At 41.6% G+C, this 16885-nt stretch overlaps 1 protein-coding gene across 1 annotated transcript; it reads right to left on the bottom strand.

The window, feature by feature from the left end:
- Positions 1-230: 230 nt before the first annotated feature.
- On the bottom strand, positions 231-16834 carry MYL12B (myosin light chain 12B). The gene is made up of 4 exons (XM_033178227.1): positions 16479-16834; positions 5400-5598; positions 1088-1249; positions 231-737 (listed from the first exon to the last, which is right to left on the bottom strand). Exons 2-4 carry the CDS (start codon positions 5581-5583, stop codon positions 565-567), a joined length of 519 nt encoding a protein of 172 aa, XP_033034118.1. The 5' UTR covers positions 5584-5598; positions 16479-16834; the 3' UTR covers positions 231-564.
- Between the last annotated feature and the right edge of the window lie 51 nt (positions 16835-16885).

Here is a 16885-nt window from a genome sequence, read left to right as displayed (position 1 = left end):
TATATTTATCATTTAATAAACATCTGACTAGAAGCATGAAAGAAACAATGGCATAACTAGTTTGCACTGCATAATAATGTTAAAGGGTACTTAAAACTTCTGAAGAACACTGTCCCCATATATGTGAAAACTCAATTTTACCAAAAAACCGGAGTCATATGAAGTGGAAAACCGGAAAAAAGGACTACCCGCACCTATCGCTCATTTGTTTAACTTGCCATTACATTGCATTTGAGTCAGCATAATCTTTATTTCAAAATAACATTTTTATTATATAAAAATGTAAAAATCCAGCAAAACCAGAAATACGAATATATTTTTCTGGGCTTTCACCTTTCTTGATTTTTATTCGCGATCTCTTTTTCAATACAATTTACACCCTCATCCCCATTTCCAGTCTGATTATACAAGTGCTAAGTGGCAGAAAGGTCTGGAATAAATACATCAAAAAGAGGCAAAGCTGTGAAACTAAGTTGCATGCAGCAGGTTCTATGAGGGTGGGGGAAGTGTCTGAGAAATAAAACAGTAAGATAATGTAATCGGAAGGTTTTAGCTCAAGTTCTTTCAGTCATCCTTGTCTTTTGCCCCGTGTTTCAGGATGCGCGTGAACTCGATGTAATTGAAATTCCCCTTTTTGTCAATAGGTGCTTCTCTGTACAGCTCATCCACTTCCTCATCCGTAAACCGATCCCCCATGGTTGTCAGCAGCTCTCTCAGGTAATCTTCCTGAATGGTGCCTGGAAGGCAACAGAAAGAAGAAAGCAGTCATCACTGCTTCCTGGCACTTTAATGGTTCATTTCTAAAGCTAGTCAATCTTATAAAATATTTCAGAATATCCATATCTAGAAACAAAATAAGTTAGTGAACTAAGGCTATACGAACTATTTCATTACGTTTTCCAGTTATTCTTAGAGTTCTGTGTTAGTATTAGATCAAATCATTTAAAAGCTCAGAAACAGATCATATACTTACAAAATTATTCTTAAGCAAATATTTTCCAGAGGTAAAAAAAGAAACCCTTTCTATTTCAAGAGAAGTACTTCATCTAGTCTGGAATGAGGCTGGGCATAAACAAATAGTACTCACCTGTTGCTTCTTCATCAAAGCAAGCAAATGCATTTCTGATGACATCTTCAGGATCTGTGCCATTTAACTTCTCACCAAACATGGTGAGGAACATGGTGAAATTGATGGGCCCTGGTGCCTCATTCATCATGGCATCAAGGTATGCATCAGTGGGATTCTTCCCTGTTAAAAATGCACATTTTAACATTTAAAGACAAAAAAATCTAACTTCAATAGTTATTTCACTATTATTATGCTCCCCAACATATTTTAAAAATTTACATCATTTGACACCAATTTTTCATTAACTTTAAGAACATTTTTAAAAGATTATTTTTGACAACTTAAAACATATTTGATACATCATAATAAAAATGTATTCCAGGCTTACATTGAAGGTTTATTCGTTATGTGAACTTTCTCTTATTTTTCATTAAAAACAAAACAAAAACCTGAAGCCAGGCAGTGCCACATGATTACAACTTTTTTTTTTGGGACTACAGACATGTGCCACCACGCCCAGCTAATTTTTTATTTTTTGTAAAGACTGGGTTTCACTGTGTTGCCCAGGCTGGCCTTGAACTCCTGAGCTCAAGTGATCCACCTGCCTTGGCCTCCTAACGTGACAGGACTGCAGGTGTGCATCACCACGCCCAGCCTATATCCTGAATGCTGATAACATCAACGGTTCATCAGGGGAGTCAGTTCAATACAGTCACTCAAAAAAAAAAAAATCTAAATATTCACATTTCCAGTTGTGGTACGGATGGCCATGAGTTGGTATGCTTCAAAGTTGTATTTATAAGTTGGCCATTTAAGTTTAAACTATTAGCATGGTTTTGAATTGGGAGCTTATTTTGAACAATGTTAGATATCTTCAAACACTGTTTACACATGTCATTGAACTGTGGTCTTGTTTGGTATTGTTTGTAATGGGAAATCTTAATCTCCATCCCAAGTGTGAACACTTCTTTTAGTGCAGTGGTGAACTCCCCTGACCTTTCCCTAGGAGCTGGAAGAAATCCCCCTGGAAAGGCCAGACATGGTGGGAGTGTTTTTGAGGCCCCACGGTGTGGGGGAAGCAGCACTGAACCAACGGTCTGGAATACTGGGTTTGAATCCCAGTTCTACCACTGGCTGTGGGACACAGGAGGGAGTGGCAGAACTAGCATTCAAACCCAGTATTCCAGACCCTTCATTCAGTGCTGCCCTACGCAGAATGTACTTCTTTTTTTAAAAAGTCTAACACTGAGGCCGGGCGCGGTGGCTCAAGCCTGTAATCCCAGCACTTTGGGAGGCCGAGACGGGCGGATCACGAGGTCAGGAGTTTGAGACCATCCTGGCTAACACGGTGAAACCCCGTCTCTACTAAAAAATACAAAAAAACTAGCCGGGCGAGGTGGTGGGCGCCTGTAGTCCCAGCTACTCGGGAGGCTGAGGCAGGAGAATGGCCTAAACCCAGGAGGCGGAGCTTGCAGTGAGCTGAGATCCGGCCACTGCACTCCAGCCTGGGTGACACAGCAAGAGTCCGTCTCAAAAAAAAAAAAAAAAAAAAAAGAAGAAAAAAAAAGATCTACTTTCCTACCTCCAGATTTAACCCAATCACTTGCAGCATTTTTTGGGGGGAAGAAAAACTGTAACCAAAAGGTGTGAAGAGAACTCTAGGGTACAAAAAGTTACAGAAATTTAAAATGAATTGGTTTAGGGTAAGCACTTACTGACCCGCTCAAGACATCCAATGTAATCAATCTGTTGATTTGAAAGGTAAATACGTATCTTTTGAAAATTCTTATTTATTTCAATTGTTATGAGTACACAGGAGGTGTATGTATTTATGGGGTACATGAGATACCTTGATACAGGCATATAGTGCATAATAATCACATCAAGGTAAATAGCACAGCCATCCCTTCAAGCACTTATCATTTCTTTGTGTTATCAACATTCCAACTATACTGAGTTATTTTAAAATGTACAATAAATTACTGCTGACTGCAGTCACCTTGTTGTTCTATCAAATACTAGATCTTATTCATTCTATCTATACTTTTGTATCTATTAACCATTCCCATTCTTCTCCCCGCCCTTCCCAGTCCTGATAACCATCCTTCTACTTTCCATCTCCATGAGTTCAACTATTTTAACTTTTAGGTCCCACAAATGTGTAAGAACATGTGAAGTTTATCTTTCTGTGCCTGGCTTATTTCACTTAATATAATGTCTTCCATTCCATCCATGTCGTTGCAATGACAGGATCTCATTTTTTATGGCCGAATAGTATTCCATTGTACGTAAGTACCACATTTTTTAAATCTGTTCATCTGGTGATGGACACTTCTGGTGTTTTCAAATCATGGCTGCTGTGAATAGTGCCGGAATAAACATGGGAGTGCAGATACCTCTTCAATTATACTACTGATTTCCTTTTTTGGGGGTATATACGTAGCAGTGGGATTGCTGGATCACGTGGGAGAGCTCCTATTTGTAGTTCTCTGAGGAACCTCCATACTGTCCTCCACAATGGCTGTACTTATTTACATTCCTACCAATAATGTATGACGGTTCCCCTAAAAAGTAAATATATATGCTAAAGCAAACGAAATATGGCCTGAGAAAGACTCCGTATTTCTCATTTGAGTCCTTGCAGATGAACCATAACCTGGCTTACAGTCCGACAAGACTGAAAACCTAACTTAGGAGTATGAGCCTGTAACAACTGCTAAGTCTTGGCCAATCCCAGCAGCCATACTTCAACCATTCCTACAGTGCTGAGTGGTCAAACCATGTTCAAATAAGGCATATGCCGAGCTGTAATCAATCCAGCCATTCCATGCCTCACTTCCAACTTCTGTATGTCATTTCCCTTTTTTTGTCTATAAATCTTCTTCTACCACGTGGCTGTACTGGAGTCTCTGTGAATGTGCTGTGATTCTGGGGGTTACCTGATTTGCAAATTGTTCATTGCTCAGTTAAACTCCCTTAAATTTAATTAGGCTGAAGTTGTTCTTTTAACACATATCTTTAAAAGGATGGGTTTCTGCAAAACAGAAGGCCTCAAAAGACAACCTCTGACTCTATCACGACTTGTTCATTCAACAAATATCTATTGAGCATCTATTATAAGCAGAGTATAGACTCGAGAGTTCAATCTTTGGAAGACGGCTAAGTTCCTCAATTTTCCTCAGAGGCCTTCTTCAGTACTGACTTGCCCAAGAATATACTCAGACATTCTGAATGTGAGAAACACTAGGTTTTATAATCTCACTGCAAATCAGATAAAAATCTTTGATTCTACTCTCACCTCGGATAAACAAAAGTTACAAAATGTTAACCATCAGTGAATATAGCTAAAGATGTATAGGTGTTCACTATAACGTTCTTTCCACTTTTTGTAGGCTTAAAATTTTTCAAAATCGTATGTTGGATAGGAATAAGTACACACCTAAACTTTACTTTCAATGTGTTAGGAGAAATAATCAAAATGAAAAGTTAGAAGAATAAAAGCTAGCTAATCATTTTGTAGGCATTAAAAGAAAAAAAAAACAAAACCCACCTTTCTTTGCCTTTTTGGCCAGTCAGCCAAGCAGTAGGACAGAGTGCAAAGTCTCACTGTAGGCCATCCCTGACCCGCTCCCTGCCTGCCTCACCCCCTCCGCTTTGGCCTATCAAGGTCTCCTTTGCCTGCAGTTCCTTGACTCCCAACTGTAAAATAACTGTTGACTCTGGGCAGAACAGGTAGGATGCTCCCTCCTGTCCTTCTTTTTAAGATCAAAAGAAACAATAACAAAATCATAAAAGGAATATTAACACCCATATACCAACATACAAATGGCTGTTTATGTGTGCTTTAAATCCTGTATCTTTACATTTTCTTTAGTTATTAAAAAAAGTCATACAAAATATTGTGAAAGTCTTCCCTGTTCCCTTTTCCAGTCGCACTGCCCCTCCTCCGCAGAGATAACCATTACTTACTGTCACTCCTTGTTTATAACCCATACTCAACCTTTATTAAGTATATTATTTAGCTATACTTATTTGAAACTCCGGTATTTTGCTGCCTAGCCATGCCCTGGCTTTCCATCTAGAGACCTAAAAAATTTAGCTAACAGGAACGTTAGTCTACCTGGGCACAGCATCTGCCAGGTCCCCAACCTTATAGGCTTATCCCCATGTGACTGGCCAAGGCCCAAAATGGCACCTCCCACACCCGGAAATCTCTGTAGAAGCCTTTTGAGACAAGGAGAGAAATATTTGTACATCACACAAAAAAATGATTCATAAAGAGACAAATTGTTATTTTTGGGAAAATTCAAATAAAGACTATAAAGTCTACCTAGAGAAGCAAGCATATCATGCAAATCTTCCTTGTCGATGAAGCCATCTCTGTTCTGATCAATCATGTTGAAGGCCTCTTTGAACTCCTGAATCTGTGACTGGTCAAACATGGCAAACACATTGGATGTTGCGCGCTGAGGGCGCTTCTTGGTGGTCTTGGTCTTTGCCTTTTTGCTTGACATGGTGGTTGTTTAATTCTGGAGTTTAAAAAAACACAAAAACATAAAACCAAAAAAAAAACCAAAACAAAATTATAAAACAAAGCAAAAACAGAATACACAACACCTAAAGTTAGTATGTAAAAATATCAATATGGAATTATTACTTCAATTGGGTAGGAATAAATATGCAACTAAACTTTATTTCCAATGGGACAATTAAATGACTGAGTGCAAAAAAAGCAGTTTTGAAACATTAAGGAACAGAATTTGCCAGGCACCAGTGGCTCATGCCTATAATCCCAAGACTTTGGAAGGCCAAGGTGGAAGGATCACTTGAGACTAGGAGTTCGAGACTTGCCTGGGCAACACAGTGAGACTCCCATCTCTAAAAAACAAAGAAACACAATAGAAATTATTGATGTACCTTCTCCTGAATTTCAGGGGACCGATTTTTATGAAGTGAGACTTTAAAATATCTAACGATAGCTAGCATCTATGGAGTACTTACTCTGGCCAAGCAGTGTTACGAAGGCACAGGGCTTCCTCAAAGAGAAAGTCTCCAAAGTTGATCTCTTACTCTGACAAAGACTGTCCCCATTTAATCCTCACAACAGTTGCCTATGGTAGGTACTCTTACTCCCATTTTACTACCAGTATAACATAACCTCTCTGAACCTCAATTTTTCATCAGCAAAACATGACATCTAGTTCAATGCAAAGAACTAAATGAGATAACATATGTAAAAAGACTAATCATGTTCAAAAAAGGTCTCATCTTTATAAATATCAAACCTACCCTTTCATCTTTCTAGCTATCCCTGCATTTCCCTCTTCCCTTGACAAGACTTTCAGAATACCAACCAGTCTAATGCTGAACTGTCATTTTTCCTTCTGTTTTTTATTTTAGAGATGGGGGGTTCTCACTATATTGCCCAGTCTGGTCTTGAACTCCGAGGCTCGAGAGATCCTCCCAAACCACTGGGATTACAGACAGGAGCCACCGTGCCCAGCCCCTTTTCTCTTCTTCCCAATCATTTCTCGATTCTCTGTAATATGGCTTTGGTAGTAGCCTCCAACACTCTACTGAAAGCCACCAATAATTTAAATATCAAGCAGAAAAGACAGTTGTCATTTCATTTTTTATTTGCAGTTTTATATAATAAATAACACACAAAAATATCATCAGCTCTGGAGTTAGGAAGTCGTAAGTTCAAATCTCAGCTCCACCATTACTAGCTACATATAACCTCTGAAAACCTACACATCTGAGCCTAACAGCTTTCAGTGAGTTCTGTGAGTCTTAGCAAATAATCAAACTCAAGGGTGCTCTTAGGACAGCCAAACTTGAAACTGCTGTCAGCAATGATGGTCTCGCAGACTGTTTCCGTAACTTCTCACAATGTGAAAACAAATGACTAGACAGGTCAATGATTGAGCAGGGGGATTTTTGGACCTGAGTCTCCAGGACTTCCAGTATTGGGATTTTTTATATAAATTTATTGTCTGCTTCTATTTCTTCCAGCTAAAGAACACACACAAGGTGTTTTGAAGCTTGACTTAGTGGTGTAGTTTTGAAGTACACCAGCCTCACAGTGCTTACTCTAACATTCCAACTCCTCACCCTCCCCACGTACAAGTCCTAAATAAATGTTAATTTTCTTTTCTTCCCTGTAACTTAGTTTGTTATTTGACCTTAGTTATCTCGAAGGTTAAATCAGAGACAGAATGTAGTCTACTAACAAGGCATGTGATTATGTTTTCATTCTTGTTCACATACCAAAACTTATAAGGTTCATTTTAATGCTAAAAATTTTGACTCAATTTCTTCAAGATTAGTCAAGTACGTCTGAAGGCAAAAATATTAGTTCTTCTCTCTCAGGATCAGCAAGTCATTTTTGTAATCAAGTTATTTAGAAAAAGTTCCCAAAGAGTTAAATATTTATTTTTAAAAACTAATCAAGCCGGGCGCAGTGGCTCACACCTGTAATCTCAACACTTTGGGAGCCTGAGGCCGGAAGACTGCTTGAGCCCAGGAGTTTGAGACAGGCCTGGGCAACAAAGTGAGACCTTGTCCCTACAAAAAAATAAAAAAATGAGCCAGGTGTGGTGGCGCATGCCTGTGGTCCCAGCTACTACTTGGGAGGCTGGGGTGGAAGGATCATTTGAGCCTGGGAGGTCAAGTCTAGTGAACCGTAATGGTGCCCCTAACCTCAGCCTGGGTGACAAAACAAGACACTGTCTCAAAAAATCAAATCAAATCAAATCAGAATCAGTCAATTGTATCATGCTACTTCTACAGTTAACCCAAAAATATACTATATTTAAACATTTTTGAAGTTTAGTCCGAGTTCTCTAAGAAGCTGATACCAACATAGAATTAAACACCCAAGGATGTTATTAGGGGAAATGCCTGTAAGAAAGAATATGTAGGTAGTTAGCCTGATAAGGTTAGAAAAGCCATCACCATCTGATGGTGACGCCCAAGAAAAGGAAACAGAGAAGTTGATGGAAGAGAACAAAAAACAATTCACTAACTGGTCCTAATCAAAATACGTTAGAGCAGATAAAGGCTCAATGTAGTAATACCATATTTTAAATTTGTTTCATACTTCATTTAAAAACAGTGGTACATTTGTATATGTATACGGTACCTATAAAAACACACACAACATCAGCTGAAAAGTGAGGCAAAATTAAATCAAAATAATCAATCTGAGGGGAACTCTGGCCCCCAAAGAAATTACCACCCTCTCTCCTTCCCTTCTGAAATAAGTATCTTGGCTTCCTCCACTTTCTCACTTCCCACTCACTTTTCAACCCACCACAATCTGGCTTTCTGTTTTCTACTGCAACTGCTTTAATTGCCAAATCTGGTCTAAATCTTCTTGGATCAGTCTACTGCATCACACTATTTTATCCCTCTTTTCTTTGGAGATTCAGCCACTGTTAGCCTGGTGCTCCCTAACAGTAGAAATGAACTTTCCCAGGTGGAAAGGGTCCCAACCTTGAAGAACTTATGCTCTAATGAGGAAGACTGATTATGTATAATGGTGTATTTGACTTACTCTAGCTCAGTTCTCCTATTTCTAAGACTTCCTCCTCAATTTACCTCTTAGATGTTTATCTCCACTTAAATATTCATGTTTCCCAGTATTCTGGCAGCACATGGTTTAAAGTTCTTTTCAGTCTGCGTTCCTTGGATGATCTCATCAACTCTCACTGTTCTGACAACACCTACACCTCCCAAATCTGAACCTCCAGGCCTGACCTTTCCTTGGAGCCTCGGACTCACACATCCAAATGCCTGTGAAAGGCACCCATCTGGATACCCCATAGACACTCATCATCAACATGCTGAAAACTCAATTATCTCCCCCCTCCTTAACTTTTACCATCTTTGTTTCCAATCATCTACCCAGTAGCCAGAAACCTAGGAGTCACCCTCCCCAGTCCCTCTCCCTGATGAACCAAGAAATATTTCTCAGAGATGCTCATCTTCCTCATTCCTCTGTCACCACCCTAAACTGGATCCTCATTATCTCTTGTGTAAAATATTTCTATGGCCTCTTCACTATCCCCTTGCCTCTCGGCTCTCTCAAAACTACCCTTAGTTTTCTAGCCAGGGTTGTTTATGAATATGACCTCATCATTCCACTTTTTAAAATCTTCTTTGGCTCTCCACTTCCTAAAGGATAAAGTACCAAGTTCCTAAACATGGCGCATGAGTCTTCCTTTCCCTACTCTAGAATGAACTTTCCAGCCTCCTCTCTAGTCATTCCCTGCTTTGTACTTTTCCTTTAGCAACACCAAACTGCAAATGTCCCCAAGGTACCATGCCATTTCTTATCTTGTATATCTTTGTTCTTACTATTTTTCCAACCCCAATTGCCCTCATCTACTTCTCTGCCTTAGGAACAGAGAGAGAATTAAAGGGCTACTCAACTTACAGCTACTACCATTTATTAAGTGACTCACATGCTGGAAACATTATGTATGTTAACTGAAACAGGCCCCCTGCCAAGTGAAGAAACTGAAGGTCAAAGATATTAAATAATCTTGCCCAAGGTCACCACGCGGCAGAGCTAGGATTCAAATCCCATTTGTTACAGGCTGTTTCTCCCTGTATATTTTCTACTTCCTACGAAATACTCTTCTAATTATTTTGAGTTTAGCATAAAATTTTTAAAACTTGCAATGCCACCAATATAATTCAACACTGATTTCTGAGCACCTACATTCCTCTAAATGCAAATGCTAGACAAACTGAGTTTTCAAACCAAGTCAAACTATACCAGAGACACCAATGTACAGAATAGAGTTGCAGTCAGTAAATGAAACGTGAATGGCACTTCCTGGAATTGTGCAGTGTAGTAGCCCTGGTTGGGTTTAGTCAGGTGGCAACTATCAGTCATGGCTTTCCTTTGAAACTTTGATCTAGGACTGTCCAATTTATTAATGTTTAACCAAGAAGCATTCAAAAACAACAACAAACAAAAACACAAAAAACCAACCCAACCCTTAAAGACGGAAAATAGCCATACAGAACACAGCACAAAATGAATGTAATAACCCTCAATAGCAGTAAAAACACTTCTTCCTCCCTCTGCAACCCTGTTACTCTGATATTGCTATAAATTTCTAATATAAAGTGAACTAAAGGATATAAGTAGTACTCAGAGGCTACATCAAAGGCAGGCATGTAGGAATTGATACAGCACTCCCTCCTTATGTGAGGGGGATACATTCCAAGACCCCAGTGGATCCTGAAACCAGGGACAGCACCCAACCCACACAGTAAGCCCTCCATATCCACAAGTTCCACACTCAGATTCAACCGAGAATCAGTTGTTCGTTTATTTGGAAAAATACAAACAAAAAATACAACAATAAAAATACAAATAAAAAATACAGTATAACAACTATTTATATAGTATTTGCATTATAATATTAGCTATTATAAGCAATCTAGAGATGATTTAAAGTATTCAGAAGGATACGTGTAGGTTATATGCAAATACTATGCCATTTTATATGGGGGACTTGAGCATCTGCAGATTCTGGTATCTGCAGGAGGGTCCTGGAACCAACCCTCTGCAGATCCAGATGAATGACTACATACACTGTTTTCTTATACATACTTACCTACGATAAAGTTTAATTCATACATTAAGCACCATAACAGATTAACAATAATCAAATAGAACAATTATAAAATACTGTAATAAAAATTATGTGGATGAGATCTCTCTCTGAAAATATCTCACTGTACTGTACTCACTTATTTTCAGACCTCAGTTGACCACAGGTAACTGAAACGGAGGAAGCAAAACCATGGACAGTGGAAAGAAGCATCATATAAGACTACTGTATTATGTACTATAAGTGGCTGTGGCATCAACATACTTAGTTGATAATAAAAATGTTTGTAAAGTCACTTGCAGTACTGACATGCAAACAGAAACATGGACACCATCATCATTAATAAGTAGAAACTGTCTATGTACTTCAGCGTATACGGCTCTACCGAAGCCTGGGGAAGATGCTCACGGAGCCCATTTTGTTAGCTACCTATGATTTCCTCAACATCGCTTTGAGGCTTCTTCCTTCAACTATCTGAAGTCAGCTAGAGCAAGTAAATACGGCTCCTAAAGCAGTTAAATCCTCTGGTTTCAATCTTGGCTGCACATCAGAATCACCTCAGAGGTTTCAAACACGTGATGCCTGTAGCTTCAAGGAAATGGAAGGTCTGGGGGTGGAGCCCAGGCATCTGTAGTTTCAAAAATGCACCAGGTGATTTCAGTGCACACTGAAGGTTGAGAACCACTTAGATTGTCAAGTTAACCACTTAGATCACATTGGCTGTTTATGCATCTAGCTGCCCTTGGTTTTCAATGTTATCATTATGGTTTAATGGAGATGTTGGAGACATGGATTCTAATTCCAGTTCTATCATTCACAAGTTGTATGATCGCTGGTCATTTCGGCTTTCCCAGGCCTCATTTTCCTCATCCACAAAATAAGTGTTAAGTAGATCAGAAGTCATAACCTGGCAGCTACCAAACTACATGCAGTCTACACAGAGGTTCATTTAGTAATCCGCAGGGATGACCTTTAAAATGCCTCTTTTAAAAACTGAATCAGTTTGCCAACATTTTAAAAAACTGAACATTTTATATAACCTAAATTTCAGATATTTTAAACAACTGTACTATAAGGAATCACTTGACCAGCGTCCTGGAAATTCCTGTAGGTCGTAAGTGTTCAACAAGCAATCCCCTCTACTCCCTCCATCTCCTTATCCCAGCTGGTATTAGTTTGTTATCTGTCTGGCCCCTCAGAACACTTCACCTTGCCCCTCTGGTCATGGTGGTAGCCAGCTTCCAAGAAAGCCCTCAACAATTCTCATGCCCTTGTGCAGTCCCCTCCAACAATGAAAAGTGTTGACCTGTGTAATCAGTAAGATGCTGTGACAATAAGATATTGTGGGCCGGGCGTGGTGGCTCACGAGGTCAGGAGATCGAGACCATCCTGGCTAACACAGTGAAACCCCATTTCTACTAAAAATACAAAAAATTAGCCGGGCGTGGTGGTGGGCGCCTGCAGTCCCAACTACTCGGGAGGCTGAGGCAGGAGAATGGCGTGAACCCGGTAGGTGGAGCTTGCAGTAAGCCGAGATCGTGCCACTGCACTCTAGCGTGGGCGACAGGGCAAGACTCCATCTCAAAAAAAAAGAAAGAAAAAAAAAGATATTGTGAAATGAGGGTGTTTGGCTTTGTCATAATACACCTTGCAGCTTTTTCCCTGCTCTGTGTTGGATCACTCAATCTGTGGGAGCTAGGTCATAAAGACACTCACACAGACCTGTGGACAGATCCATGTGGCAGGGAATCGAGGATTCTTGCCAACAGCCAGCACCAACTTGTCAGCTATGTGTCAGCCATCTTGGAGGCTGATCTTCCTTCAGATGACTGCAGCCCCCGCATGCCACCTCATGAGAGACCCTGTGTCAGAACCACCCACCTAAGCTGCTCTGGCTCTGACCCTCAAAAATTGTTCATTGTTTCTGAGGTGCTAGGTTTTGGAGTAATTTGTTATACACCAATAGAAAAGCTACAAAGCCACTGTCTCCTTGACCTCTTTAATGTTAAAATAGGGCTATGCCTTTATTTCAGAATTATAGTCACAGTCCAAGTTCCAAGGAACCACAGTCAAGTTTGCATAGCACAGGGAATTTTCTATTTTTGAAGAGAAAAGTTTAACTCCTTCTACTCAGTTTCAAGTTCTGTAGGTTCTTTTTACTGCACGAGTCACCCTTCCTCAACATTCCTATCACCACCATCCTATTCTTTTGGCTGAATTCCTCTGGCTCTGACCAGCAAATCACTTCCTGATTTGCTAGTTATTCCTGCTTTCTAATTAGAGCCTCAAAGCTCTGTCCTTTTTCCTAAGTACTAACTGAAAACCTGGTAGTATAAAGGCACCACTCACAAACGAGATAATTGAGGAGGGGAGGGAGGAGCTGGTTTTGTGAGCAAAGGATGATAAACAACTCAAATTTTAGCTGGGCCACAGTAGAATGCTAGTAGAGGACAGGACTCTGAGGGGGTCTTGTTAGCAGTGCTGATGTGTGAGCAGAGGCACAAGGTAAAGCCCTCACAGTAGATGAACTCACACAGAAAAGCAGAGAGTAGTTCTTGGGCTGAAATCTAAGGTCATTTTTACTCCACCTCATCTTCTTCAAGGTCTATCAGAATCTTTAGAAATTTATCACGGATTCTTATGGTTATTACTGTAGTCAAGATGAATGTTCTAACTGGAAGACTCAAATGACTGGACACATAAGCAACAGTCTGAAAACAGCAGTCATAAACGGAATTTAGTTTATATCAAGTTAAAATACTTCTGAAATTAACCGCATATACCTAATGACATATAATTGTTTTTATGCTGCATATTTAGGCAAAAAAGATAGCTCTATAAATTATTAGAAGTATTTTTTTTCAAGGAGTCAAACTCAATTTTTTTCAACTTTTTTTTAACACCAGGGAAGCATTTCCCCTAGTACTCAATATGTATTTTAACACTTACCACATACATGTAACATTGACATTTCTTTCTCTATTATAGGTTTTATGATCATTCCAGTTGGCTGCAAACTTCCTATTCTGAGCCTCCCATATCATTTTGTTTTACTGCAGTGAAATTTATATAGTCAAATGTACAAACCTTAATCAGTTTTTACAATGTGTATACCCATGTAACTATCACTCCCATTAAGTTACAAATGTTAACATTGTTCCAGAAAATTCTCTCCAAGTTAATCACCATCTCCCATAGGCAACCACTGTTCAGATTTCTATCACCATAGATTAGTTTTGTTTTTGAACTTCTTATAAATAGAATTGTACAGTATATATTCATATATATGCCTGTCTTCTTTCACTCAATACAATGTTTTTGAAATTCACCTCTCTTACTGGGTTTATGGCACAAAGTTCACTGCAGCCTGGAACTCTTGGACTCAAGTGATCCTCCTAACTCAGCCTCTTGAGCAGCTAGGACTACAGGCATGAGCCACCATACACAGCTACTTTGCAAGGAGGGGGTGCGGGGGTAGAGACAGGGTCTCGCTATGTTGCCCAGGTTGGTCTTGAACCCCTGGCTTCAAATGACCCTCCCACCTTGGCCTCCCAAAGCACTGGGATTACAGGTGTGAGCCACCATGCCTGGCCATATTCATTCCTTTTATTGCCTTCTGCCTTTCCACTTTGGACTGTGGAACTTAGTAGTGTGCCTTGCACATGGCAGGTGCTCAAATAATCCTAGTTAAGCAAATACATATATATATGTATAGATATATGTATAGTATATATAGTTGTGTATAGTGTGTATATATAGTTCCTTCCTGTAACAAACAGAATTACACATATATGTTCATTACAAGGTAGGTCCCGGATCTGAATTCCAACATGAGGCTTTTCTCTATGGTCTACCTATGGTTCCAGTCTCTTCCCCAAGAGATCCCTAAAGAAACTTAGCAGCTACCCACTGCTCCATACCTGGAAGAAGCAGTACTAACCAGGGACAGTAACTGAGTGCTAAAGATGTGCGGGCACTGATTTAAGCATTTCGTATGTATTAACACATTTAATCCTCACGACAACTCATCATATAGGTACTGTTACCATTCTCTTCTCTCAGATACGAAAATCAGGGTAAAGAGAATAAACAACTTGCCACACCGCTAGAAAATGGCAGAACTTAAGAGTCAGGATCTGCACTCAGGAAATCTAGCTCCAGAGCTTGAACCACTAGCCAGTAACATCCTGCATACAGGCAGCTGAAATTCTCTACCATGAAAATGTGGATAGCTGGGAGTAATAAGCAATGATACCCCAAAGTTAATGTGTGGAGTGAGGAAGGAAGACCCCAAAGATGCTGGCAAAAAGGGTATGATAAACTCATCCCCAAATATACCTGGAGTCTTTGAATTTTGGGAGAAAGGGAAAACCAGCCCCATGTTGGGGCTCCACATCCTGTTATCTTTCCTAACCTTAGCAACTCTCGTCTGGGGATCTGTCCATTAGAAGTTGCAGTTCATCTTGTCCAAGCTTAGTCTCATCAAAGCATAAACGCACACCGAGTCAGCCATCATAAAAGTTGTTTCACTCAACAGAGTCTGAACAAGGCAAAAGCTGTGCTCTTAGTTATGAAGTCCAGGAGGGTCCACCACCTTGGGCAAATGACCTCACCTCTCTGGGTTTCGTTTTTCTCAGTTATAAAACGCAAAGGCTTCACAAGGTAATCGATTAGGTCCTACTGAATGCTAAATGCTTTGATTCTTTTCTTACCAAAAGACCATACCAAATCTACCTTCAAGTAAAGCGGCCAAATGAATTCTCTAAACATCCCTTTCTTATTACTCCCTTAGTGAAGACTCCAAAATTACTCTCTATGGCTTCTTACATAATCTTTTCTTTCTCCTAAGTTTTCAAGACATCCATAAGAAGGTACCACTTACCTATCTACCCTTATTTGCTACTATTAGTCGTTGTAGTTCTGTTCCACACCCGCTGGTATGGGTTCCATACCCCACGGTCTGCTTTTCACAGGAGACAATTCCCAGCTTTTGAGTTCTGCTCTTGTTACCACCTCCCACACATCTAGCCGGAAACGCCAAGTTCTCCCTCCTAGGGCTGAATCCAAGGCCTTCAGTGAGGTCACGATTCTTTTCCAAGTAACCTTTCCCTATTTCTGTTAACTGTCCTTTCTTCAGTCAACACGAATAAACTAAACCTTTACAAGATGCAAGACATACTAAGCGAATTACAACTCTATGTAAATCATTACATTTGAGCCTGTATCAACCACACACTCGGCTACCGGCATGCTAATAGCTTCCTTGGAGGCTTCACCTTAGGCAAGACCGTGCACTAGGAGGCTCCTGTACCCTCCAAAGCATCTAGGACAGTGTTGGGCACAGGGCAGGTACTCCACACGAACACGCCCGGGTGTGCCCTAATCCACCGCCAGGGCCCGCCGCTGCGCCGGGGGGGGGCAGGCGTTGACTCCGGGGCCGGCGGGCGGTCCAGGGCCCAGGTGTGTGAGGTCACCCAGGTGCTGGAGGGCCCACGCACCGCCGGGCCCCGGCCACCTCTCCAGCAGGGCGTCTCCCCCGGCCGGCTCCATCGCCTGCAGCCTCCCGGCTCCCGGACTTTCGGGCCAGGGCCTCACCGCCAACCCTCCTCCCTCCTCCCTCCACCTTCGGCCCCGTGCCCCCTTCTCAGCCAGCCTGACAGGTCCCGCCGACGCCTGGCCGCGCTGGGGCGGGGTCCGGCCGCAGGCGCGCGACGGGGGGGCGCGGGGACACGGAGGCGGCCCGAGGGGTCTCGCGAGCGGAGTCGAGCGCCACTCACCCGGCGCCAAACACCAGAACCGGGGTCGCCCTGAGCGAGATGACGAGCGACAGCGAAGAGCGCTAGGCTGTGGCCGGACAGTGGCGGCGCCGACACTTCCTGCCTGAAGGGGCGGAGCGGAAGGCGCACCGGAAGGCGCGGCTGGACCAAGTGGAACAGGGGTGCGCAGAGTGTTCGCGCCCGCGCGCGGGGTCTGCGTGTCAGCCGAACGGCTGGGCTGCTGGGGCCGGAGGCACACGGCCGGGGTCTTAATTGCTCTTCGGCCTGCTCCGATCCGCTGCGATATAGCGGCCGGCGCTGCGGCGGTCGCCCGCAGCCGGGCCCTCGTCCCCCGCTCCTTTGGCAGCTCCGCGGCCCTTCCGCATTCCTGGCCCGCTGGGCGCGGCTGGGCCGGGCGCTGGAATTTG

The sequence above is a fragment of the Trachypithecus francoisi genome, unplaced genomic scaffold (genome assembly GCF_009764315.1).
Source record: "Trachypithecus francoisi isolate TF-2019V2 unplaced genomic scaffold, Tfra_2.0 Lachesis_group19, whole genome shotgun sequence".
NCBI lineage: Eukaryota > Metazoa > Chordata > Mammalia > Primates > Cercopithecidae > Trachypithecus > Trachypithecus francoisi.
Note: the sequence above shows the minus strand (reverse complement) of the source record. Positions and strands in the feature narration are given on the sequence as shown.